Here is a 27,926-nt window from a genome sequence, read left to right as displayed (position 1 = left end):
CACACACTACACTTGAGCGAAGACAGCTTGCGCAAGCGCCAAAGTATGAGCACGGGGGGGGGCAGAGCCGGAAGTGTCGTTACGGCACGATCCAGCGAGCGGCCGGACTACTCTGGAGGGGAAGTTCCGTTTCCGATGTGGCTCACTTTACGCTCCGTAGCCAACTTCCTGCTTCTGCCACCTCCTCAATCTTCTTCCGGGGCATTGGCGGCTTGCGCTGACCTCTGATCTGTCCCGCCGAGGCGTCGCTTCCTGTTGCCCGCGCGTGGGAAGCGGCCGGAGAAGAAGGTGCCACTTGCGGGGCCCGTGAGGCGGCGGGGATCATGGTGAGTGACGGGCTGTGTCAGCGCCGCGGGCCCCGCAGCCAGCTCCGCCCACGGTCTTGCTGGGACCCCCTCCCGCACCCTGGGGATCCCCACGGTCACCTCTCCACACAGGCCGCCCCCGCCCGGCTCCCCTCCACCAGGCAGGCCTTGGCCTTCTCTAGAGACGGCTCCGCCCCGCTTCCCCGGTTGTGTTGTGCCGGCCCCGCGCGCCCACGTTCCTCTCAGCTGTGTCTGGGGCGATGGGTTCGCGCTGTGAGTAGCTCCGGCTCGCAAGGAGGAGGGGCCGGGGCTGCTGCTGTGATTTGTGTTGTGGTAGAGCCTTGGACCCTAGGCATGGGCCCAGACCCTTGTGCTTGGCGCAGTACAAACGTTCTTCCCCGGCAGCATGGAGTTCATATAGGCTGTGTGCCCTCTCACGGTCCCAGTGTGTTCATTGCCTGCCCTTTGCCAGCAGCTCCCAGGACACGTGTGGGCTTCCCGGAAAATCCAGTTTGTTCACCCTCTTCTTGAAGCAGCGTCACATTATTTCCCTGTGCTCCTTTGCCTGTCTGGTTGGCCATCTGTTCTCTGGTCTTACACTTAGATTGTAACATCTTTTGGAGAGGGACTCTGTTTTCTGAGTTTGTACAGTGCACAGTGAGGTCCTGGTCCATCCTAGGTGCAACAATAATATACATAAGCATTAAGGCCTGAGATGGGGACTGGGGGAGGTGTTAGTTTGAGATTTTGAACAAATCTGGGCACTTTGTTCCTATTTTCATTATTTGCAAGCGTTTACTAGTTCTAGTCATTTTTGTGCCAGACTGACTGAATTTTGAAGTATTAGTTAGCATGTTAATCTGTTTCTTTTTTTTCTTTAGGCTCGAAATGCAGAAAAGGCTATGTAAGTACAGCTCTGAACTTGGTTATGTTGATTGTCATTCAAAGTGTCTGTCACAGTGCATCTCCTATTGATATTTGTTGCCTATCATCTTGGTAACTGAACACTTAGATGTGTTATTTAGCTAATAAATTCTGTCAGCATGTACAGTGCTTCCAGCTCCTGCTTACAGTCTAAATTAAGTACTTGTTTTTATTTCAAAGTAATAGTATATATATGCAAATGACTCTTTCATATATGTATTTTGATGTACGAACAGGACTGATGATCTGCTCCATGCTTGAAAGGCAGTGGTATTCCATCCACACTGACTTAAATTCAAGGAGCCCTGGTTAATACACAGTCATATTACATGTTAAACGTACCTGTAAAGTATAATTTGTGATGGCATTCCAAGTATCAGGACTTCTGTAATGCTCCCCCACTACTTAATCAATTGCGTGTTATGGCAATTATGGACATTACAAGATGAGAAATCATGAACCAGTGGTGCTGTTTAGCCTCTGGATTCTAGAAGTGTTACTAAAGTTAGATGTCAGATGCAGGTGTGGTAGCGCTTTTAGTGGGCCTTACTGGAACAGCTATGTTGTCGTTTTGGCTGGGCAGAGGTGAACATGCAAGATTAATATTGAGCATTCAGGAGGTGAGCCCTTGGTTTGAAGTATTTGCTTGCATTATCATGGCACCTGTGTCTCTTATCTGTCAATTGTCTTCAGCATTGTAAACGTGAATTTATTACAGAATTGCAAACCCCCATTGGAGATGTGTGATAAAATATTATGAATCAATGTGGTATGTCAGCCCAAGACTAGAAACTTTAATCTACTGAATATTGGATGATCGGCATTTCATAGTGCATACAACAGAGATGTTGCACAAAGTACTTTGTCCTGTGAGAGTTTCTTAGCTCATTGGAAAGTGTTTTGTTCTTGGGTTTTTAATTTACCAGAAACTAACGTAGAAGTAGCCTGATGCAACCAAGGCTTGATTCAGTCCCTCACTCCCATAATGGGAGGACTGCAGCATTATTATGCCCTGTACCCTTAGGAGCTGTTTCATCTGTCTCAAGCAACTGTGTCCTCTTTAGCTCACTAGAGGAGCACAGTCTGAAGTACCTTGCAGTCCTCTTGGCTAGAGTCAGGGGTGCTGTAGCTTTGCTTATTGGGAACAATGGAGGGATGGGTTTTTGAAGAACCCCTTGGCAGTGGTGGTAGAGATACTTGCAGAAATTTTTGACATACCTATTTTTAAAATAAACAAGCTATGTATATTAATCAGCCACAGAATGAAAATGGAGTCTACCTGAGCTGTTGAGAAATGTTTCTTTAAAATTAACAAGCTCGATATCCTTGTCTCCCTGCCCCCTAGCAGGCTGTTGGTACTTCTAATAGTAAGCTCCATAAAATTCATGGCTGGGTGACTGCACTGGTAACTGGTGTTGACTACTTTGACTGGTGGCTTCTTCAGTGTTGGAATGTTCTTAATGGAAACAGTAGCTATCATTTTCTTTTTTGAAAGCCTATATATAATATAGTGTATCCATGCAAAACTTAACCAGTTAAGTTCTTTGAAAACCTTGGTTTAGAAGATCACTGCTGTTAGAATGAAGAGGTTTAAAAGTAATCTAATTTCCTTTCTTCCTTTCAGGACAGCCTTGGCGAGATTTCGCCAAGCTCAGCTTGAGGAAGGAAAAGTTAAGGTAGGCTGGAGAAAAATAGGTCTTCTATGTTATTTTTAAATGAATCACCAAGAAATTAGTCCTCACCTATCGGCACATAATGCAAAGCCACATGCAGTGCTGCTTCAACAACTGCGAGCAGAGGGAATGTGACACATGTAATTGTTGCACAAGGGCTAGGTGTTGGTCACCGGGAAAGGGGCTTAAATTGAGAGAAGCTCTGGAAAGCAGTCTGGCAACAAAACTCACAAGTAACAGTTATTGCTGGGGAAGGGCTGAAAAAACTGTGCTGGAGAGGCATACAGTGGACCATGCTTAAATAGTCCATATGGCCAAGCCAAGTTGGCATTTCACAGTATAAGCAATATGCCTTGATATTGGAAGAATAACAAGGAGATACAAGCAAGGTAACTCAGAAGGCAATTCTAAAAATATAAATGTAGTGATAAGAGATTTCCTTCTGCTAACTGGCTGTACATTCATTGTCATTGGTTTTGATCATGGGCTTTGTTTGGCTTCTTTCCCAACTAGCTCAGGAGAGCTAGAAAAGCCCTTTTATAATCTTTTCACTTCCCTAGTATTGTACTACCAAAGTAGCGACCGCTAAGCATTCCACTTCCAGGGCTATTCTGAACTCGGGGCTTGCACATGACACAGCATGCTGTGCCATTATTCAGCCATGTGTGGTGTCTCCTATCACATCTATACTTAAATTTAACCATGCACCCTAGGAGAAACTTTTAACCCTCAAATCAAGTTAGATTCCCACATGACTTGAAAAATAGTTGATGCCAGTGGCTTTATATTGTGTAAAACCACTGGTCAAAAGGCTGGATTCTGAAACTAAAATCCCCATAATCTTAGGCCCTGATTCTTAACTGACTCCACAGGAGAAGCCATGCATTGACTCCACTGGAGCTCTGTGTGGGTGCAGGAGTCCACCCTCTTCAAGTGAATTGCAGGATCAGGTCAATGGAAGGATTTGGAGTAAGTTTTTTAGAAGGACACACACAACCTACTCTAAAGGGCTTTGTTCTGAGTTATAATTTTGCATCTTTTCCCTAGAGCTGACACATTTATAAACTCTATGGGGACAATATAGAGCAGTGATTCTCAAACTGTGAGTTGCAACCTCATTTTAATGGGGTCGCCAGGGCTGGCTTAGACTTGCTGGGAACCAGGGCCCAAGCCCTAGGGCTTCAGCCCTGGGTGTCGGGGCTAAGGTTACAGGCGCCTGGGGCTGAAGCCCTTGGGCTTCGGCTTCGGCCCTCTGGCCTGGGGCAGTAGGGCTTTGGGTTTGTTCCCCACCCCTGGTGGGGCTTGGGTGGGCTCAGGCTTCAGTCCCCCCTCCTGGGATCCTGTAGTAATTTTTGTTGTCAGAAGAGAGTTGCGGTGCAATGAAGTTTGAGAACCCCTGATATAGAGTAATGTAGTAGGAAACAGTGGCTATTGCAGGTAAAACTTCGAACAGGTGGCTTTTCAGGAGTTTCCCAGAGGAAGGGATGATGTGTGTTTTGGGGTTGAGGGACACACACTAATTGGGAGGCTGTTCCAAACATAAGGGGAGACATAAATTATGTGAAAATGAGGCCTGGAAGGAGCATAAGAAGTGGGAGTAAGAGGAGCTGTAGGGGCAAATATGTAAGTAGGGAGACTTAAAGGTGAGGAATACTATGAACGTATGTATGGAATAACAAGTTAACGGAAGGATGCAAACAAAGGTGGTGAAGTGGCTAGTGGCAGGAAAGGAATGATTTTTGTAGCAGCTTTTTGAATGAACTAGAAGGGTCAGAGGCCATGGAGTTGGAAGCTGTAGTTGTTAATGCAGAAAACTAGAGCATGGACTGGAATATTAGCAGCAGCAATAGAAAGGAAGGGATAGACTTTATAGATGTACAGAGAAGCAATAGAATCTACCTGTGGACTAGATGTGGGCAGAGGAATCAAAAGTGATACTATGCTTGAGCCACACTGACTGGAGCATTGCTGGTGATGAAGAATGGAGAGAATAGGGTTTGGAGAATGGAGGGAAAAGGGTTTGAATGGAAGATGACAGGCTCTATTTTGTACATGCTGGGCTTGAATTGGTGGCTGTGTTCAGTGGTTAAATAGAATTTCTTTCATCAGGGCTGTTATATGAAATCTTTAAAAATGGGATGGGAACAGAGGAAACTCGAGTAAGGAGGCATGTTACACTCAGAGCATGAAATATCAGTTGCTTTGGGAACAGGTCAAGCTTCAGTATTAGGTGGTTTGAAGCTTTATCCTCACTTAAAGTCGTCCCGGTTAACATTGTTTCGTTCTTATGTTGCTGATCAGTTAGGGAACATGCTCATTTAAAGTTGTGTAATGCTCCCTTTTAACATCATTTGGCAGCCGCCTGCTTTGTCTACCGCTTGCAGGAAGAGCAGCTTGTTGCAGCTAACTGGTGGGGGCTTGGAACCAGGGTGGACCGGCAGCCCCCATATCAGCTCCCCGCTCCCCTAAGTTCCCTGTGCAGCAGATGCCTGCAGTTCAGCTGTGTCCCTCCCCCCACTGCCATGTGCTGCTCCTGCCCTCTGCCTTGGAGCTGCTCCCCGAGACTCCTGCTTGCTGTGTGGGGGGCAGGGAAGGTAGAGGGGGGCTAATGTCAGGGTGTTCCACTCTCCCCTGCTCCTGCACCCCGTTTACCCCATCTTCCATAGAGCAGGGGGGACACACCAGGGAGCTTGCAGCATCTAAGGTCTCAGCAAGCTGATCTAATTAACAAAGCAGTGTACTTAAAGGGGAAATGCGCCTATCTCCTTCCATTCCTGCTGTCTTGTAAAGTGAGAGTTAACCCTTGAGTGCTCAGCCAATTGCTAGTTCATCGTTTAGCAGTAAGGGAAATATCCCACCCTCTGACTCCTCCACCTCAACCAAGCTTCACAATCATCATCACTGTGTACCAGTATTAAATTGTTTGTTTAAAACTTATAGTGTGTGTGTGTGTGTGTGTGTGTGTGTGTATATAAAAAAAATAAAATAAAAAATAGTCTTTTTGTCTGACGAAAAAAATTTCCCTGGAACCTAACCCCTTCATTTACATTAATTCTTATGAGGAAATTGGATTCGCTTAACATCATTTCGCTTAAAGTTGTATTTTCCGGGAACATAACTACAATGTTAAGTGAGGAGTTACTATACATGTCTTTCTCCCAAACAGGAACGAAGACCTTTTCTTGCATCAGAATGTAATGAGTTGCCTAAAGCTGAGAAATGGAGACGTCAGGTATGCATCGCATATATAGTCAGTGAACATCAGGCTTTTCTAATTCTGTAGAGGATGAACTGGTAAATAATCAAATTAGGAAATATGCATAATTTTAACAAAATATGTATACAATTAAAATTAATGAGGTAATTGTACTGAACACTGAACTAAGTCTAATATTTCTTTGCTGCTAGAATTGTTCTCCTTAGCTTGTGTGTAAACAGTTAAATTAAGAATTGACCTAGGTCTGAGCTAAAATAGTGTGTGTCATGTTTTAACCAAAATGACCAGAAAGTTAAAGGATAGACTGCAGGTTATTGTTAGCACAAAGGTGCAAATGCCTGAACAAAAAGGAGTCATGGATGATGCATTTCCCAGTATGGATACTTCTTCATTCATTATAAGTAGTATTTGTGCCCAAATTAAACTTTTATTAACATCTTACTGATATTTCAAATATGAGTTCTCTTAAGCATGTAGAATGGTTTAACAGTTGAAACTACCCTGACTTCTGACTCATCAAGAAAAACTAATTTCTGCATAATTGTTTTTATTTAAATAGATTATTGGAGAAATTTCCAAGAAAGTGGCACAGATTCAAAATGGTGAGCATCTTTTAATTGCAGTTGACTTGTGTGAAACTTTGGTTCCAGTGTCAGTTAACTCACTGCTGCAATTTACCTGGCTATAAAGTCATATTGGCTGCTGTTTTTAAGTTGTGGATTGGTCTCAAAATAGCACTGCTGGACAGTGGTCCTGGTGACTATTTTAATGCTCAATATCTGCCACTAGAGCTGGAAGGAACTCCACCTCTGCAGTGGGGCATAGCAATTGTTTCTAGCAATAATGATTTGATGTTAAAACTGCATCATTCTGTTTGCCCTCTTACCTCCTTCCCTCACATCAATTCTGACCTGCTTTTAGTGGATGCTTTTAATGCTATCTATGGCTAGACCTAGTTTTTAAAGTGTTGTGTTGTTTTGCTTAACTCTTACACTTTTTTCAATATTTGTTGGTAAATATTTACCTTTAAAAATTCACGAATTAAAAATCTTTAATGCCACTGGGATTATCTGCACTAGGAAACCTGAGAGGCTATGTGAACTGCTGTTATGAACAGTTCTTGTTTCTGCTTTCATGAAGAGCTACAATAGCCCAATTTAAATAAGGGAGAAAAGTCCAATATTTTATCCTAACTGTGCTGTTGAAGCATGTCTTAAGGTTTCATTAATTTAGTTTTGTGAAACTATTGACGTTTAGGTGTCAGTATTCAACTACAAATATTGAAGAAAATTAAGTTAAATGACACCCGGGCATTATACACTTCATGACATGCCAGGACTGAAAATAGATAGGCCAGTGCTTTTAGGAATAATGTACTCTTAAGTACTGGTCATGGACCAGTGAGCAGTCACTTTTCATCCCCATTTAAGATTTTGCTTCCTGGCGAAGTGGATAAAAATGAGTTTCCTATAGAAAAAAATATAGGAGGGTCAGTACCTGGTCCAAGGAGGAGCACTGTGTCTTTCTCTCCAAGCAGGAGCAGCGTGCTCAAGTTAAGTCTTTTGAGCCCCCAAACTGCTCGTTATGAGGCAAGACCTCTGGTTAAAGCAAGAAAAGTGCTGGGACTCCAACAAGAGTTTGGGGAGCATTCCCCATAGAGGAACAGAGAGAAATGAGTCTTTCTGAAGTGGTTAATATACAGTCTCTATAAGAACTTCTTGATTTGTTTTATCTTGAAGCTGGTTTAGGTGAATTCAGAATTCGAGACTTGAATGATGAAATTAACAAACTCCTAAGAGAGAAGGGGCACTGGGAGGTCCGGATAAAGGAGCTGGGAGGTCCTGATTATGCAGTAAGTATAAAACAACTGTGTTGGCAAACAGCATCTCTGCAGTTAACTGTGAATGGCTAGCAAAGTGAAAGCCCATCGACCCAAGACTAGAAACTTTAATCTACTGAATATTGCATGATCGTTGTTTCATAGTGCGTACAACAGAGATGTATTAAACACACTTGGTTATTTTTTTCCTAGTGGCTGGTATTTCAATGATCAACAAATCTTGTTCAACCTCTAAACATGCTGAATGGCATGTTAGATCAAATAGTGATGTCTTATCTTTCTCTCCCTCTCCTGGTTCTGAAAATGACTATTTGATGACTTTCTTTCAGCCTTAGGGCCTTGTTAAGATAAGGCTATTAGTACTTTTTGTTCAGAATCCGAAGAGAGACACAAACTCTACCTGCCACTTTCTGTGGTTCCACTGTCCTGTATTACATGTCAGTGTGTAAAGGTGTTTAGCAGAGAGTAAATGGCTCTGACTGATCATGAAATAATGAAATACTTGACTTTTGACATTCAGGTCTCTGACACAAAACATCTCATGATGAAAAATCAAAATGTAATTTGTAGGGCTGTCAATTAATAGCAATTAACTCACGCGACTTTAAATGTGATTAATCGCAGTTTAGTCGCACTGTTTAACAATAGAATACCAGTTGAAATTTATTAAATATTTTGGATGTTTTTCTACATTTTTAAGTATATTGATTTCAATTACAACACAGTATATGAAGTTGACACTGTTCATTTTATATTAATATTTTTGATTACAAATATTTGCACTGTAAAAATGATAAAAGAATTAGTATTTTTCAAGTCACCTCATTCAAGTACTGTAGTGCATTCTCTTTATTGTGAAAGTGCAACTTACAAATGTAGGGTTTTTTGTTACATAACTGCACTCAAAAACAAAACAATGTAAAACTTTAGTGCCTACAAGGCCACTCAGTCCTACACTCTTATTCAGCCAATCACTAAGAGACACAAGTGTGTTTACATTTGCAGGAGATAATGCTGCCCACTTCTTCTTTACAATGTCACCAGAAAGTGAGAACAGGCATTCACATGGCACTTTTGTAGCTGGCATTGCAAGGTATTTACATGCCAGATATACTAAACATTCATATGCCCATTCATGCTTCGGCCACCGTTCCAGAGGACATGCTTATATGCTGATGATGCTCATTTAAAAAAATAAAGTGTTAATTAAATTAGTGACTGAACTCCTTGGGGGAAAATTGTATGTCTCCTGCTGTTTTACCTGCATTCTGCCATATATTTCATGTTATAGCAGTCTCGGATGATGATCCAGCACACGTTTTTTGTTTTAAGAACAGTTTCACAGCAGATTTGACAAAACAAAAAGAAGGTACCAATGTGAGATTTCTAAAGATAGCTACAGCACTCAAACCAAGGTTTAAGAATCTGAAGTGCCTTCCAGAATCTGAGCGGGTCAAGGTGTGGAACATGCTTCCAAAAGTCTTAAAAGACCAACATTCTGATGCAGAAACTACAGAACCTGAACCACCAAAAAGAAAATCAACTTTCTGCAGGCGGCATCTGACTGAAATGATGAAAATGAAGATACGTCAGTCCGCACTGCTTTGGATGATTATCGAGCAGAACCGTCATCAGCATGGATGCATGTCCTCTGGAATGGTGGTTGAAACAAGAAGGGACATATGAATCTTTAGCGCATCTGTCACTAAATATCTTGCAACGCCGGCTATAACAGTGCCATGCAAATACCTGTTCTCACTTTCAGGTGACATTGTAAACAAGAAGCAGGCAGCATTATCTCCTGCAAATGTAAACAAACTTGTTTGCCTGAGCAATTGGCTGAACAAGAAATAGGACTGAGTGGACTTACAGGCTCTAAAGTTTTACATTGATTTTTTTTTTTTTTGAACGCAATTATTTTTTGTACATAATTCTATGTTTGTAAGTTGAACTTTCATGATGAGATTGTATTACAGTACTTGTATTAGGTGAATTAAAAATACTATTTATGTTTTTTACAGTGTAAATATTTGTAATATAAAGTGTGCACGGTACACTTTGTATTCTGTGTTGTAAGTAAAATCAATATATTTGGAAATGTAGAAAACATCAAAAAATATTTAAATAAATGATATTCTATTATGGTTTAACAGTGCCGTTAATCACAATTAATTTTTTTAATTGCTTGACAGTTCTAGTAATTTTGTGCTGATTTATCAGGGCCGTCTATTAAAAGTTGGACTGATAAGGATCACATAGGGAGCCAGATAGTAAACTTCTGTGTATGGCATTTTAATCCCACCTTGTTCCTCTACTGTAAAATCCAGTATGTGGGGTGACAAGGTGGGTCTGCCGTGGGTCAGAGTACTCTATGCTTTGCATAGTCCTTCTAACTGCTTGGCACTCAGTAAAAGGACATTTTCTCTTTTGAAAAATAAAAAGATTGTCTGAGTGGGCTGCTACTCCTGAATCATCTGACATAGATTGAGAGCAGTTTTTTAGCCTAGTAAACCAGAGCATGGGTAATGCTAATTAACATGGGGAAAGAAAAATGACCGTGGACAGGAGCAATGATTTTTTTTATCTGCTTTATTTTTAAAGAGAGTTGGTCCTAAAATGCTAGATCATGAAGGAAAGGAAGTTCCAGGAAACAGGGGTTACAAATATTTTGGAGCTGCTAAAGATTTACCGGGTGTCAGAGAGCTCTTTGAAAAGGAACGTAAGTAACTTTAGCTACTTTTCAGAATTATTCATTATTTCTCTATTGATGGGTCACTATCACAGATGTGAAGTTTTCCCTTCTTCAGAATTGTGACTTTTTCAGCCAGGATAACATCAGAGTAATTTCTTTAGCATCTCTCCTGTCATACAAAATGTGTCATCTGAAATGTAGGGTGAATCCTAGCGAAAGAGGTGGGGAAAAGAATCTTTGTGTACATATCAGTCTAGTCAAACATTTACCACAGTATAACTAAGTCATCATCCATTAAAAGCTCTTTCTTTGACTGAGAAGAAACCCATTTATTTACATGCCTATTCTTTCACAGCCATGATTATCTTGAATGGAATTAGATAAAATTGTTTTTCTGCACTCCCAAAGCTCAAATATTTTATATTAATTCAGTGACTGTTTCAAACAAGGGCAGGATGATAAAAGGGGAAATTGTGTGTCTTCTCTTCCCTTCCTTGTTTTAAATTCATGCTCCACCTCCTGTATTTAGTATGAAGTAGGGACCACACTACTTTTCTAAGAGAGGATGACATGCCTGTAAGCTCATAAAACTAACCTTTGGTTAAAACTATTTGATGCTGTCCTGTTAAAATGACTCTGCCTGTGTTCAGCCCTCCACTACAAGTTTCATATTGACTAAATCTTCATGAAAAGTTGCTTCTTGTATTCACTGTAATGCTTAAGAACGCTAACTAATTTTGTAGTCAAAGGAAAAGGTAAATATCCTATAGAAAAAGTTTTTTTTTCTTTATTTGTATGAGTTGGATTTAATCTATCTTGTGAACTAGATAGGCCATTAATCAGAAACTATATATAGACTGCTATACTGTTACTGATCAATGGCTTATCTAATCTTCTATCTCAGTCATTTATTTTTCTTAAGAGGCAGGTGATCAATGGATATCTCCTGTAATGTGGACCTATTTACCCTTTGGCTGGTCCTAGCCAATCTTATGTATAAATATTGCATAATTTGGTCAAGAGGCACTTGGGCCTAAAAGCCCAACTGGAACCATTTTAAACTTTTTCCTCAGGAAGCCTTGCTCCAGAATCTCATTGGGTATGTCTACACTGCAATAAAACATCCACAGCTGGCCTGTCTCAGCTGACTTGGACTCGCAGCATTCAAGCTACAGGGCTATAGTGTAGAGGTTTGAGCTAGGGCTGAAGCACAGGCTCTGGGATCCTCCCCCATGCAGGGTCCCAGAGTGTGCTCTCCAGCCTGAGCCTCTACACTGCAATTTTATAGCCCCACAGCCCGAGCCTGTGTATCTGAGTCAGCTGACATGGGCCAGCTGCAGTTGTTTCATTGCAGTCTAGACATAGCCACAGAGGGCCAGGTGGGATTTCCCTATCCACTTTTAGATATTGTCATCCACAGCTGAAGTAGGGTTTGTAGAATTCAAAGAAAAACTACTTTCTAGGAGCACTGGTTGGCAGCATGAAGCTGGTATCAACCTAAAGAAAATTCCAGAAAGTGGAAACTGATGGGAATGTGAGGGGTTAGGATGATGGTCAGAAATCACACAATCTGAATGCAAATTAATCTGCCTTGCTAGACAAATGGTACAGGGTTGATGTGATCCATGAGGGCAGGACCAGCTGTTAAATTTAGTAGAATGTCACTTTTTTTTTTTTTTTTTTTTGGGATGGTTGAAAGTGTGATGGTCACTTGTTCCTTCAGCCCTCCCTCCTCCAAGGAAGACTCGAGCTGAGCTTATGAAGGCTATTGATGCGGAGTATTACGGCTACAGGGATGAAGATGATGGTGTCTTGGAGCCATTGGAACAGGAACATGAAAAGAAAGGTATGTGAGATCAAAAAGTCCTATATAAATGGGGTGCAGTTTCATTTAAGGCTGTTTCTGGTGTCCCCAGCTTGTTACATGTAACCATCTCCAAGTTGCATGTTACTAGAGCAGAAGGGTTTTTTTTTTTTTTTGCCTTTACTCTTTAAAATGGTGCTTCACTGCCTTTTCTTCTGGTTTGTAGATCTTCATTGTACATAGTTCTAACTACAGTGAGTAAGCAGTACTCCTACCTTTGATAGTTTTTTAACTTAGTGTACTGTACAGCTCTTTGATAGGAATATTTTTGTTGTCCCATTTAACTACTATGCTTCCATTTAAAATAAAAGGATAGGCAAGGGAAGTGGGCATCTTCCTGTCACTCTTTCTGGATGTCTCTTGCTGAAATCTCAATGTAAAACTTTATTCAGCAACCTTTGACTTAGTTATATAAAAATCAAATTCAGGAAAACTAGCATATTTTCATTTAAAGAGGGGATGCAATCTCTCTCATTCCTCTATCTGCTTCCAAACAAAAGTATAAAGCTGCAAGGACTAATTTTTGTTGGAAGCCAGCTGGTTTACACCTTTCCACTGAAGCCAGTGGGTATTGGATATCTAGGTACTATACCAGGTACTGCCACGAACAGGCTTTGGGCACGTTAGCCTCTCTGTACCTCTGTTCCTTGCCTGTAAAATGAAGATACCAGTTTTCCTGCTTTTGTGTAGCACTTTAAGGTCCACTGGAAAAGGTCTATACTTAGCCCTGATTGCTAGTATTGCTATGGTGGGGCATACATGAATTCAGTAGAACATCTTGCACAAAAAAAAAAGTCCATTGGAATGTAACCTAAACTTAGCATTTAGAAATGTGCATTGGTAAAACTGGTTAAGTTATTTATTGATCCTAAATGGTTTCCTGTATAAAGGAGTAGAAACCATTTGTGTGATTTACCATCTGACTCCAGTTAGCCTAAGCATACTCCAAACTGTTATGTTTGTAATCACAAGGATACAGGGAAAACTAATTCCTATAGTATGGAAGGAATGAGTCTAAAGGGAATTAGATGAGCCACAGAGGAAATAGCCGAGCTGCTGTAATTGATTATAGGGGGAAGCTCTATAAATAGTTATGAAATACTGCCTTTCACCTGGTTTCTCTCCCCAGTATGACATCAATATTTATGGGGAAAACATTAGGTTGACTTGAGTTAGCTCATCTGCATAGCAACCAGTAAAAGTCTCAGGTTCTACCTTCTTGAATTTAATGCCTGTGTCATTCTAGTTGTAGACTTGATATTATTCCATTGACTTCGTCCCTTTCTGGTTTAGTTCAGTCTCTTTTGAATACATAGAGACAAATCTGCATTATATACTTCAGGTGAGTCAGATGATGATGATGATGATGATGTCAGAGCCACAGGTAATGCATTCAATCTTTTTTCAAGTCCCTTACAACAGACTTTTCTTTCATGGCTTTTCCCCCCTTGTTTTTCCTGCAGAGTTGTTCTTTTTGGCTAGCCACTCTGTGACCTGATCTTACCATAAATGCTAATCCAGGCTGTGTACTCATCAACTTGCATATGTTTTGCTGCAGCTAGAAGGAGCAAACATTCAGTTGTAATATGTTTGAGCAGGCCCCATGTGTTGCACAGTACACAGCACCTGAATTCAGCTGCAAAGCCAGGTCCCCTTTCACTACCTGCAATTTCAGTAGCACAGGAATGCTGAAAGCTGTGCAGTAAGGGGAGGTATTTAGGAAACCATGTTAAGAGAGCCTCTAAAGACTGCAGGCTGCTGCCTAGCTTCCTACTTACTACAGGATCTAGTGCTAGTGCCTCAAATCAGAGTCTTGCTGCAAACCTGGGGTCGGAGCACAATTTGGCTTGCTCCTGGGTAGAATGTGGAGGGAGTACCAGAAGTAGGTAAGAATAGATCAAGCTGATCTAAGTGAGAGGGTGAGGATCCAGCAGTGGTTGGAGCGGTGAGAGGAGCAGGGTGCTGGGCGCACAAGAGGGGTGGGTAAAGGCAGCAGTAATGGCATGGGACTGGGCTGCCATTGACCATGGGATAGAAGCATTTGGCAGGAATGGGATTGGATCCTTTGTGGAGGGAATAGTGGGAGAGCACAGTGGAAGGAGTGGGTCAGACTCTTGTAGGGATATGAGAGTAGCAACAGTTTGAGTGTTGTGGGATGGAGCCTAAAGTGGGTGGAAGGTAGCAATAGGTGGGAACAGGGAGGGTCTGGGAGCTCAAATACATAGGAAGGAGTGAAGCATTAAAGTGAAAACAAGATCTGAGCATATAGGGGCTACTGCAAACATTAAAAACTTCTAGTGTTTTATCTTGGCATCATTGGTTACAGACAGGAGTGGCAGTATACTAGATTCACGTGACTGCCTAAGAAACTTTCTCCCCAAGTGACGCTGTGCCATTTGTAATAAATGGAGATGCTCAAGCCCTTTGGTTTGAATGCGGGGAGGCAGGGAATTTAATTGGTTCATGTAAGGTGGAATTTGTTGGCCTCTGGAGCATGCTGTAAGAGTATATGTTTTCTCTAGCATCCTTTGATTGGGTGGAGGTTCAGGGTTATGGGGTCCCATGAAGAAGGTGGTTATTTTGGTGGGCAATTCATTGGAGTTTGGGAAAATAATATTTTGGATTTTTAACCTGTGTGTGTGTTTCAAAAGCTCCTAGAATTGTTGGGATGGGTGCTTCAGATATACTGGGAGGAAAAAAAATGTGACGGACTGCCCCAAAGTAACAGCACATGACATCTTTATTTTTTTATTAAAAAATATTAAAGGTCACCAGTTATGTGAGACATCATCCAGGCTCTTTTATGGTCTGCTCATGTGAGATATAGAATTAAAAGGTTATACACTACTTGAACTTTCCTAATTAGCAATAGCTTTCTTTTTCATTACTGATGCTATCACATAGCAGAACAACTATATGATTGTGGTCAGTTTTTCCTCCTGTAGTTTTGTTTCTTTACATGAATAAAGAGGGGCTAGTAATTCCCCAGTTGCTGTCAAAGATGAAAAATTGCTGCTTTCTGGGTATTGTAACTCTAACTGCATGATAAGAAAGCTATTAGCAAATCTCTATGGGCTTTTTAGAGACATTGCTGTCTTCTTTGCTAGGAGACTGACTAACCTTGAATGGTTGAAATGGGCTGTCATTGCATACGTTGGTAGTCCTTGCAGGATATTTGCAGGCTCATTTGAGATAGATGTGGACCCTAACGTGAAGGCTGCAATATCAGGTAAAGGCATGAAGAAAAGAGGAGTGAAGCAATGTTCACACTACTTATAACTTGAAGTAGCACTGCTACTCTTATAGTTAAGGGTGTATTAGCATTTGCAGTACCCCAGGTATAGTAGCCCAACAGCGGTTATCCACATCATAAAGTCTCTACAACCAATTCCAGTTACCTTAATAAAAAAAAAAAAAGTACACTTCATTTGGCATGGATTATAAAATGGAGAAAATAAAAATAAGTCAAAGAGAACATGGTTAAACCATGTAGAAATTACTCAAGTAAGAGAAATTTTGTATTTGACAGTCTTATGGTACAATAACTGCCATCAAGCAGCCTGTTTTCTTGTGCCTGCTTGCACTATAAATATAGCTGTGGTATGGAATCCATTTAGAACAGTGTTCCCTGGATCTGGTTACAACACAATTATAGTGTGGAGTTTGGGCCATTAACCATGTTCTGTAACCAGTCTAACAACTTGATCACGTCCAAGGTTTAGCCTGGTTACAGTGCAGTTCACACTAAGGCTAGGTCTACACTATGGGGGACGTGGGGGGTGGGTGTGGACCTAAGATACGCAACTTCAGCTACGTGAATAGCGTAGCTGAAGTTGCATATTTTAGGTCGACTTACCTGGCTGTGAGGACGGCGGCGAGTTGACCGCTGCCGCATCGCCGTCGACTCCGCTTCCACCTCTTGCCGTGGTGGATTTCTGGAGTCGACGGCAGAGCCATCGGGGATCGATTTTATCGCGTCTTCACTAGACGCGATAAGTCGATCCCCAATAGATCGATTGCTACCCGCTGATCCGGCGGGTAGTGAAGACGTGCCCTAAGTGTGACTTTTTCTCCCTCTGGTGGATAACTACCTTTACTTGTTTGGGGTCTTCCTCTGCCTTTGAACTAATGGACCTAATCCTTTGCTCAATCAGCAGAAGCTCATGCTTTTTAGATGGAGGTCCCAAGTTCAATCCCTGTGGATCTAACCAGGAGCATTGTTACAAGTGCGTGGTAAAAGTCTGTATACAAGCGCTCAGAAGAATTAGCGTCAGCTCTAGAACTGACTTTCTTGTCTGACATTGCTTTTAAACCTAGTTATATAGTATCCTCACTTTATTTTTCCAACCAGTCATAGCAGAAGCAGTGGAAAAATGGAAAGTAGAGAGAGAGGCACGACTTGCGGGAGGTGACAAGGAGGAGGAAGAAGAGGAAATAAACATCTATGCCGTCGATGATGAGGTACCCCAGTGAATAAGAGACTGAAGTCTTGATAGCAATTAATGTTAGCCTGGATAGCATGAGTATCCTTTTAGATGTCTTCAGCATTAATTACTTGGAAGCAGAGTGGCAGCTTTGTTCTGAGGAGAATTTTGCTACCTTCTGTATTCTCTGCATGAGTAGGGCCGTACCAAATTCATGGTCCATTTCGGTCAATTTCACTGTCACAGGATTTAAAAAATCATCATTTTTGATAATCTGAAATATGAAATTTCACTGTGTTGTAATTGTAGGAGTCCTGCCCCAAAAAGGAGTTGGGGGTGGTGGTGTCGCACGGTTATTGTAGGGGCGATGTGGTACTGCTACCCTTACTTTTGCGCTGCTGCTGGCAGTGGCACAGCTTTCAGAGCTGGAGAGCCACTGCCAGCAGCACAGAAGTAAGGGTGGCATGATATTGTATTGCCACCCTTACTTCTGCTCTGTTGCCTGCAAAGCTGGGCCCTTAGTTAGCAGCTGCTACTCTCCAGCCGCCTAGCTCTGAAGGAAGCAGTGCAGAAATAAGAGTGGCATGGTATGATATTGCCACCCTTACTTCTGCACTGCTGCTGGCGGGGCACTGCCCTCAGAGCTGGGCACCCGGCCAACAGCTGCCACTCTCTGGATGCCCAGCTCTGAAGCAGCGAAGAAGTAAGGGTGGCAATACAGCAACCTGCCTAAAATAACCTTATGGTCCCCCTGCAACTCCCTTTTGGGTCAGAACCCGCAATTTGAGAAACGGTCTCCCCCATGAAATCTGTACAGTATAGGGTAAAAGCACACAAGACCAGATTTCACAGTGCATTTTTCATGGCTGTGAATTTGTTAGGGCCCTATGCATAAATGTTTGTGGTTGATAAAAATTAACACTAGAATGGGGCTTTTGATTCTAAGTCATGCTTAGAGTGAGACCAAAGTCAGCAGCCTGGGAAGGCTTTTTCCAGTGGTTGGAATGATGAAAACGAAGTAAGAAGACTAATTTTGAGTTTTTATTGTGGGGGATATTGATGTAGATGGCATTTGAGACTCTGAATCTCTCAAAAGGTTTTACTTATCAGTACAGATACAACAGTGTGCAATATGTAGAATATTTAGTGTCTGTAGTTGAACTCGAGTTGTTTTGTGTACAGTAGAACTTCACTTATTCACACTTTGATGTACTACAAAACTATCCTCCAGCTTTGCTCTTCTGTGAAGCACAGATTAGCAAGTTTCTGCTGGTGTTAACGAGCAGGGGTACTGCTGTGACATCATGCTTCCTGCAGAGCAATGCGGGGGGAGTGCATGTCACTCCTAACCCTATCCCACTCTCACTGAGACCCTGAGATAGGAGACAGAAGTAGCCCTATTCCTGGGAGGTCAGCAGCATTGCAGAAGCATGTTCTTATTGCTTGCATGCAGCTCTTCTGGGCCTGTCATAGGAACTAGTCTAGCTGACAAAGTTTGCCTTGCTGTTTCCCCACCACCTTGCTCTATCTATATCTATGCTATCTCCCATGGCTACATTGAGCCCAGCTGTGGGGAGCGAGGAGGGTGGTGGTGCCAGCTCTTGAGCAACCACTCAACAGAAAAATGGCATGGCTGTCTCTGTAAAGGCCCCAATCCCCTGCCTGAGTTAACTAGTTTCTCTGCACTGCCCCAGCTGAGAAATGTGGGAAAAGTAAGAAAGTGGCCCCACATCCATACATCAGCAGCACAAGGGATGGCACCTGGTACAGAGGAAAGTAAGCAACTCTGTTTTAGGACTTTAAGAAGCAGGGTCAGGGTGGTGTGATGCTTCCCTATTGCTGCGTGGAGTGCAGTGTCTCCTGCAGTGGTCATGCCCCCAGCACTTTGTGGTTCGCAAGCCTCATTAATTTGCCTTGGGTTTGCCTCCACTACTGCAGATCAGTGAGGTTTAGCTGTAGTGACCTGTTGATGGAAACTGCAAAATAAGCTTGTGTAAATTTCTTTAATTTTGTAGTCTGATGAGGAAAGCGGCAAAGAAAAAGAAGGCGAAGAAGGCCAGCAGAAATTTATTGCCCATGTTCCAGTGCCATCACAACAAGAGGTAAGAAATAACGGGGAGACAAAGGCACATGGGACATTCACAGGCTATTACAATTCAGGACCTAAATAATGGCAGGCATCCTATAGAAAGTGTTTCCTACTAGGGGGCAGATCTCCTGGGTTCTTTTCCTGAATATTCTCGCTGTGGAAATCACTTAAGTTCTTCACTTCCATTTACCCATCTTTGAAATGGGGATGTTTACCTTCCAGGAGTGTTATGAGACATAAAGTTTGTAGTTTCAAATGCTTTCATCTGAGAGTCTCAAATGTTTTGTAAAGTAGTGTGCAAATAAGAATATACATTATGATGGGTTACTCGAAAGATAGCCCTGGTTTGCTACCATTAACTTTCTAAGTTTTTGTGTTTGGAGTTTTAGCATCTGGCTTTTTTTCTTGTTCACTTTTAATGCCTCTATTTTTGATTGCTTTGTTTGTTTGTGTAGGGAATCAAGTGACCATTCTTAAAAATGGGCCTTATTAGATGAGCCTGAAATCAGTCACTCTTTTTGTTCACTTTTGAAACTGTTCTAGGGTACAACTTAGCTTAATTTTATCAATTTGCCTGAAACAACTCTTGAGACTTCTCACCCAGTTTGTTTACCTAGCACTACATGTGCCTCTGCCTCACACACATACCCCATAATGCTTGGCACCGGAGCTGCAGAGGAAAGAAAGGACAACAGTAATGTATCCATATGAAGCGGTTGAAGCATACAGTATTAATCTATGCTAAAATGAGATGGCAAAATTATAGGGGAGAGAAATGCTGCAGACTGAATAGCAGTACTGTTGATTCAGTGAGTACAGCACTGTGAGGAACAGTCAGAACAGGGTATCTGATGCTGAACTACTGTTGATGTAGGCAAGGGGAATTCTAGGGGGATTCCAGTTGTAAAGCAGAAAAGTTGTCTCTTGGGTAAATATATGCAAGTGTTAATGGACCAGACCCTTTTCCGTTGTCAGTGTTACTCACTGGAATATAATAATCTGTTTCTAATGACTAAATCATCCATTTCTTATTTTAATGAGGTTTGCCTATTGCAGCCTAGAGCTGAAGAGAGTGTTATTTTTAATCAAAATCAGTGTGGATATCATTTATAATGGTGTTCATCCTCTGGAATTTGAATGAACTTTTTAAAGGTCATGTACTAGGTACAGTCTCATTTAGATAAATATGTAATATTTTTTAGTAGGAATAACGTTTATTTTGCAGTGTACTGTGAATAAGAATTATGTGGATTTGAAAAGGAATGAGGAGCGTATTTTAATTTATCTTGTGATGTTTGTATAGAAATGCCGTTTTACATTAACTAAGCTTTGAACTTCTTATGATGTAAAGGTTCCTGAAAAAGGCATGATCAATAACAAGGCCTTATCCTAAAGATTTAAATCAGTGTAGCTGCAATTCCACTTCTTATTTTGTACTCATTGTGGTCATATTTGACTTTCAGAGAGAACAATTAAAGAGAGGGGGGGAAAATAAATGACAACACTGATTGTAAAAATAAGTGGAATTGCACCTATTGATTTATATCCTTAGGACAAATGTAGAACTTCTTGATCATTTTCTCCTTGGCAACCTCTTAAATAACGGAAAATCCATATTTTTTACATGCACTTGGAATTTCTGCACAAAACTTTTGAAATACTAGAGTTTGGTTCAGACCAAAACCCAGGATCTGAACTTTCTCATGTGCTGGAAGTTCAGATCCAGACTTTGTGGCTAAGGGCTGTCTCTTTCTAAAAAAAAATTGTTGCATGTATTTGAGCATATAGAGTTCAAGTGGGGATGTTTAATCCTGTAATTGTGTCGGGAACATAGTGGTGATTTTATTAAGACTGCAACATATGCAGGCAGTTTTCTTTGATAAAAAAACAAACTAGTCTTGTTTTCAAGACTTTGAAATGAAGAGTAAACAGTGCAAATTAATTAACCTATTGTGGTATGGATTTAGCCTATTTTAAGAGCGGTCATGTTTGTGCATCCAAATCTCATTGCAAAGCCCTGTAGCGGGAAAATGACTCACTTGAATTATTTTATCCAATCGGAGTTCTGAGCGGAACATCATATCCAAAATAATGGAAAATGAGTCAACCACGGAAGGTTTTTAAATACTAATGTGCAGTAGCAAAGCTGTGTAAAGTCCTCAGTCTCTTCCGTTCCAATGATAGCCTTTGCTGACCAACATTATTTTTTAGCTGAACGTTGAGAGCAATATGAATGCTATTGCTGCTTCTGTCCCTGTGTAGTACCACTTTCTGATAAAAGGCCAACTTCTTCCAGCCTTCACAGACTGCTTTCTTTTCTGCCTGATCTAGAATCTCTGGGTATTAGTGATTGAATTGTGAATAGTGAATGAATGATTTTATATTTTGTATTTACAGATTGAGGAAGCTCTTGTCCGGAGAAAGAAGATGGAGCTTCTCCAGAAGTATGCCAGTGAAACTCTCATGGCCCAAAGTGAAGACGCTAAAAGACTTCTCGGGTTGTAGTGTCTCACCACTTAGTGGCATGTTTTTTTTTTATTTTTTACAATCCATCCTGACAGCAATTACTTTGATCCCTTAAATATAGACTCATCAGCAACTGTGTTAGTCTTTCCTAATGCTAAGACTAAAAGGTGATCCTCCTGCCTACTCCATATAGGTTTGTCCTTTCCTCTGTCTCCACCCTAAGGAATGTATTTATTGTCCCTCAGTCTCAAAAAATGACCAACAAAAATAAGTTGGCCTCCTTCATGTTTTCAGTACTATTTTTTTTTTTCTAGCTTCCATTTATTTCCCCTACTTCCGTGTTTTCCCTTTCTCTAGTGGTCACTTCCATAGCGACCACTCTTGAATAGAAAAGCAAACCAAAGAGTTTCCTTCTGAAGCCAGAGGAGATGCCCTAGGAGTGACATGGCTGGCAAATACTTTTCATTCCTCCACATTCTGACTATTAATTCTACCGTCCTATGGTGACCTCTAGATGGAGGTCTGCTAATTCTAAACTATTAGGCTAGCCTATAACCTGTTAGTCTGAGATGGAGTTTGAAGACAGTTTCTATGACTATTTCATAAATTTCAGAAAAATCACTCAAACTCTGAAGTAAACTCTCATTTATCTGCCCAAGCGATGCAGTTTTCTTGTAGTCTGTCTGAAACTCTTTTCCTGTTCTGATTCATGACTGTTCCCGGATGGATTGCTAGAGTGCTGGATATTTCAGCAATTATTGTAATTACTTTTTCACCTTTGTAATAAGTTACTCAGATCTTTTTAGTAAAGCATTTTATACAAACTATTTTTTTCTATATTGTTTTCAGTCTGACTCAAAATAATGTGTGTTTTCCTTACTATAAACAGAGAAGGAAAGTCATAAGATCCCTTAGCCAGAGGGCTGTTAACTCTCTCATCACCAGCTGCTTTTGGCTGCTGTAGCACATGACAAGAGGCAATCTCTGAGGTACCCAAGCTATGTAGTTTTAATAACTTATGAAACCTGAATATCTTGGTGTACAGGCATGAATGGAGACTAACTGGAAGTCACTCCTTTTCACAGAACATAGTCTGTGAGAAATGTAGCGTTCAACAAACAGGCAGATTCTGTGCTAGCTAAAGTTCCCAGGCAGTCTTAAAATGTAGACCCTGTGTATCGCATTGTGGTAATCCAGTCTGAAGGTGGCAAAGGTATGGATTCCTGTGATGAGGTCTGTATCTTGTCTAGTATCCATGTTTAAAAAAAAATAAAAGCACTCAAGGCCACTACCACTATTTCTGGACCTACAAGAAGAGTAGAGAATCTGACAACACCTCAATTGGAAACCTGAGTAACAAATACATATCTACCTCAATCAAAGGAATTGATACTACCACAATTTCTTGAGTCTTTTCCCTAGCTAGCCAGCATAAGATCAGTCTTCTTTTGGCAGAGCGTTTGCCATCTTGCCCTAATCTGAACTCTGATATTGGTCAGCCACTGTGGCAAGGGCCATCAGCTGTTACCATACAGGTCCATTGAAACAAATGTAAAGCTGGGTGTGACCTGCATATTGAAAGCCCCTCAGCCTGTACCACTTCACTAACTTTCTTGGCAGCATCTTGTGTTGAACAGGATGATTGACAGAAACCTACTGTATCTGCTTAAGAGAGCCCTTGGAACAGATGAGCAATTGCTCAGTGCTGTCCTCTAGATCCTCTGAAAATGGAGCTCTTCAAACAGGGACTGCAGCTTTTCAACACCATCTTGTGCTCAGTGACCGTAAAGGCAATATGAACACTTGAGGCTTTTTAATTTTTTTATCTACTTCCACAAATACCTACCACCAAGACCCAGTGCGATGTCTATGCTATGCTCTGGGGTAAAATTGCATTGAGTAGGGTCAGTGAAGCCTATAAGGACTTCAGATATTTTCAGAGTAGTGTTTATTACATCATAACGTGGTTTATGTAATGGGCTTCCATGTGTTTTAGCAACATGACTGAACTATTTTATGAAAATGGTTGTATGCAGTGATTTTTATCCCCATACACATGGAATTACAGTATGTTAAGGTAAAATGAGAGCCAATAAGAGGTAGCGGGAAAAGATGTTTTTTCAGAAGAAATTTGAAAATGGGTCATGAGAAGAATACCAGCTGCTGAAAAGGGTTGTTTCCAGTTAGCAACTGAAGAAAGCTCATTTAGTTTTAATGTGAAAAACAGATATTGTATGTAATTATAGAACATAATTCTAGGCTGACTGTTGCATTAATATCTTGCCTAATTGGGTTAATTTGACTGACTTTAGGCTCATGACCAAGATTTGACTCAACCAGTTTGTTTAGCAAGCTTGTTTAATTTAATTCCCCCTCTTCTCTCTGCAAAGAACATGGATGGGAAAGTCATGGTAATTGTTTGTAGAAGAGGGTTAATGAATGAGAGACATGAGCACCATAAGTATTTGTGTTATAACATTCAATACTATAGTCCTTTCACTTCATTTAAAGACTTCACAGCACTTTCAGGCTTTTGCCAGTTTTTTCTCTTAAGAGTTCAATTTCAGTAGGCTTATGCAAAAAATCTAGTATTAACATCCCACTGAGCATAGCCATGAGATTGAGTACTGAGACTCAATTTAGGAGTCTTTGAAAAGCTGCAGATCTTCTGGAGGAATGAACCTCCTCAGCAGGTTTGTGTGCGTGACATTACAGAATTCAACCATTGCACATTGTTTGATTGTTATGCCATATGAAGGATATAGCTACATGCAGCTCTTAAGCAGTGGTTCTCAACCCCTTGCATGCTGGGACTCATCTTCCACTTAGCAATATGGGAAGGGCAGGGTGGTTGTGATCCTTCCCCAATACCTGTTTGACTCCTGGGGAGTGGGTCATACAAACTTCAATTGCTATTCAGTTAATTTCTGGCCTACATTAATGTTTAAATATACTTGAGCGGATAACCAAGAAAGGTATGATGCTATCAGCTTTTGCTCATAACCTTTTTCTTTAATTTTTTGTTGCTTTGCAGGTAGGAGCTACTGACTGCTTTGTGAGCAAGTCTCCTTTGCTACACAAGACAGATGCCAATACTGTTTCCCCAGGGCTCCTGCCCTGGAGCCTCCTTGGCTAGCAAGAGTCAATCTCTGGATAGTCTCTAAGGTGCCACAAGTACTCCTGTTCTTCTTTTTGCGGATACAGACTAACACGGCTGTTACTCTGAAACTTGCTTAGAAATAGGCCCTTTAAGAGGGCATGCTGGGTAGAGAGATCCTTTAGCACCCATGTTTATGAACCAGGAACATTGGCTCAACTAAGGTACCTGAACCTGAGCCAAGGAAACGTGAGAGGGGTACTAGAAGAGCCGGCTTCTTCTCCCCAGTGGTAAGGAACCATTAATGGGGCTCGGAGTTTAGTAAAATAGCAGGCAGCTTACTATAGCCTTGTCAGTCCCAGTCTCCAAATCCTAGTATCCTGGGAAGAGAGAAGAGTGACCAGAAGGATTTGCCAAAATAATTTGACTGTTAAAATTATTCCAGATTGTATCTGGAAAGATCCTGCAATCCTGTAGCCCCCATACTCCTACTCTTAGGGTTCAAAACCTTCAGCAAATTCACCTACCTCCCCAGGTGTATTTCTGATCATTCACAGTAGTTCTGAGCCTCTCACACAACCCTTATTCATGTGAGTAGTTCCACTGAAGCCAATGGAACTGTTGACATGAATGTTCCAAAAGTGGGCGTTCTAATTGCTCTCCCCTAGTCTAGGGCAGTGGTTTTCAAACTTTTTTTCTGCAACCCAGTTGAAGAAAATTGTTGATTCCCCTGGAGTGTGGGAGGGGCTCAGGCTGGGGGTGAGGGCTGTGGGGTGGGACTGAGAATGAGGGGTTCAGGGTGTGGGAGGGGGCTCTGGGCTGGGGCAGGAGGTTGGGTTGTGGGAAGGGGTCAGGGGGTGCAGGCTCTGGGGTGGGGCTGGGGATGAGGGGTTTTGGGTGCAGGAAGGGGCTCTGGGTTTGGGGGGCTGCTTAGGGCTGGGGCAGGGGATTGGGATGTGAGGTTGAGGTGTGGGCTTACCTTGGGTGGCTCCCAGTTAGGAACGCAGCGGGGGTTCAGAGGCAGGTTTCCCACCTGTCCTGGCACTGCAGACTGCACTGAGCCCCGGAAGTGGCCAGCAGCAGGTTTGGCTCCTAGGCGGAGGTGCGCAAGCAGCTCCATGTGGTGCTCTCTCGCAGGCACCGCCCCTCTTTCCCCCCAGCCAATGGGAGTGCGGAGCTGGTGCTCGGGATGGGGGCAGCACACGACGCCCTATGGCCCCCCACCTAGGAGCCAGACCGGCTGCTGGCCGCTTCCGGGGCACAGCGTGGTGTCAGAACAGGTAGGCACTAGCCTGCTTTAGCTGGGTAGCACCACCGCCAGGACTTTTAACGGCCTGGTTGGCGGTGCTGACCAGAGCTGCCGCAACCCAGTGACTTACGTTCCGCAACCCAGTACTGGGTCATGACCCGCATTTTGAAAAGCACTGGTCTAGGGCACTTTCTAGTTATGCCTTTGATCACGAAAGCCTGCAGATAGTCTGGTCCTAGCCTTGTTGTCCTATAATTATTGTACTGCACACATGGGGCATGACTTCCCTTAAGGCATCTGCTGACTTCTTAATTAGATACAATTACATTAGTGTTGGTCAGTCATGCTACCACGTGGCTGTATCTCACATGATAAAGTATAAAATTAAAACTCAGGCCTGTCCCATTTTTTGTTGAACAAAAAATTACCATAACATTTTCCTTTCTGAAATGCAGATACAGGAGATGAAGGACATTCTGAGAGACCCTACTGTCTTGCACACTTACTATTTGTCCTCCTTAGCTACTCAGATTCTTTTGCCTGTTCGTGTAGGTATAATACCTTAAACTCTATATCTCATCTTAACTCAGTTCCACTTTGACAACTTAAAATTGTTTTCATATTTTTTTGCTTCCTTCTTTCTAGATACTTTGCTTTGCAAATTTATTTAGCATACTTTTGGGTCTCCGCTAAGAAGCTTTATCTTTGACCTTCTCTTGTCTTCATTACTATATCAAAGGATGAGAGAGCTAGAAGTCCATAATAGGATTACTCTACCATGGTTGGTTTGTTCCTGTTCTGCTTGCCAGCTGGGTACCGGTGTGACATCCTTCATCTGCATTAACACTTTCCTCCCATCAGTTAGCAGTATGACCATATTAATCTTATCCTGACTACTCCATTTCTGTTTGATATCATTAGTCTTATGACCTGAGCTATTGTACATTTTTCAATTTAAAACCCACAAATACCCTTTTAGTGCCACTCACTCCAGCTTTCTCCTTTTGACTCTGCCATAACCTCTACCTAGGAATGCTGTGGAGTGCTTTGCAATATGGCTGCAGGCCATAGCATAGAGCAGGCCTGCACAACATGCGGCCCACCTGGGCTCACTGTACGGCCCACGGGGGAGTGAGTAGGCAAGCGGCGGGTGAGGGAGGGGCGCTGAGGAGGTGAGCGGGAAGTGGCGGGGGGGTGAGTAGGTGAGCTGAGGGGTGTGGGGGGCTGAGGAGGCGAGCGGGCGGCCAGTGGCGGGGGGGCAGGTGAGCCAGCAGCAGGAGAGGAGGCAAGTGGGTGGGCAGTGGCAGGGGGTGAGTAGGCAAGCTGGGGGAGGGGGGCTGAGGAGGCGAGCGGCGAGTCGGTGGCTGACCTGTTCTACTGATCTGGACTGAATTCTAAAACTGAGACTGGATAATTTTATACCCAATATTTTGTGGATATGCCAAGCTAAGATAGGGGTAATGAAACAGCATATGTAAGGTGTCAAGAGAGTCTCCTACATATGTATACCATTGCACAATTAGATTGTGCACTATATAAGAAGTTTGCCTATTTTTGGAGAATCCAGCAAAGGCCACTACTGGAGCAGGGACCCCAATTTTAATGGACCATTGTTATGATCTGGTATGGCAAATCTTATGGATCATAGAATCATAGGGTTGAAAGGGACCTCAAAGCAGGACCTAATCCCCAACTAAATCATCCCAGCCAGGGCTTTGTCAAGCCTGACCTTAAAAACCTCTAAGGAAGGAGATTCCACCACTTCCCTAGGTAACCCATTCCAGTGCTTCACCACCCTCCTAGTGAATTTTTTTTCTAATATCCAACCTAAAGCTCCCCCACTGCAACTTGAGACCATTACTCCTTGTTCTATCATGTGGTACCGCTGAGAACAGTCTAGATCCATCCTCTTTGGAACTCCCTTTCGGGTAGTTGAAAACAGCTATCAAATCCCCCCTCATTCTTCTCTTCTGGAGACTAAATAATCCCAGTTCCCTCAGCCTCTCCTCATGAGTCATGTGCTCCAGTCCCCTAATAATTTTTGTTGCCCTCCGCTGGACTCTTTCCAATTTTTCCACATCCTTCT

At 42.2% G+C, this 27,926-nt stretch overlaps 1 protein-coding gene across 1 annotated transcript; it reads left to right on the top strand.

Annotated features, from left to right (window-relative positions):
- Positions 1-195: 195 nt before the first annotated feature.
- ISY1 (ISY1 splicing factor homolog) lies at positions 196-22,321 on the top strand. Its single transcript, XM_054035271.1, has 11 exons — positions 196-326; positions 1,187-1,209; positions 2,854-2,905; positions 6,069-6,134; positions 6,679-6,721; positions 7,859-7,971; positions 10,561-10,678; positions 12,375-12,497; positions 16,867-16,976; positions 18,955-19,041; positions 21,426-22,321. Exons 1-11 carry the CDS (start codon positions 324-326, stop codon positions 21,531-21,533), a joined length of 846 nt encoding a protein of 281 aa, XP_053891246.1. The 5' UTR covers positions 196-323; the 3' UTR covers positions 21,534-22,321.
- Positions 22,322-27,926: the final 5,605 nt, after the last annotated feature.

Source organism: Malaclemys terrapin, chromosome 7 (genome assembly GCF_027887155.1).
Source record: "Malaclemys terrapin pileata isolate rMalTer1 chromosome 7, rMalTer1.hap1, whole genome shotgun sequence".
NCBI classification, from domain to species: Eukaryota; Metazoa; Chordata; order Testudines; family Emydidae; genus Malaclemys; species Malaclemys terrapin.
The sequence above is the reverse complement of the archived record's forward strand: the minus strand, read 5'-3'. Positions and strand labels throughout refer to the sequence as shown.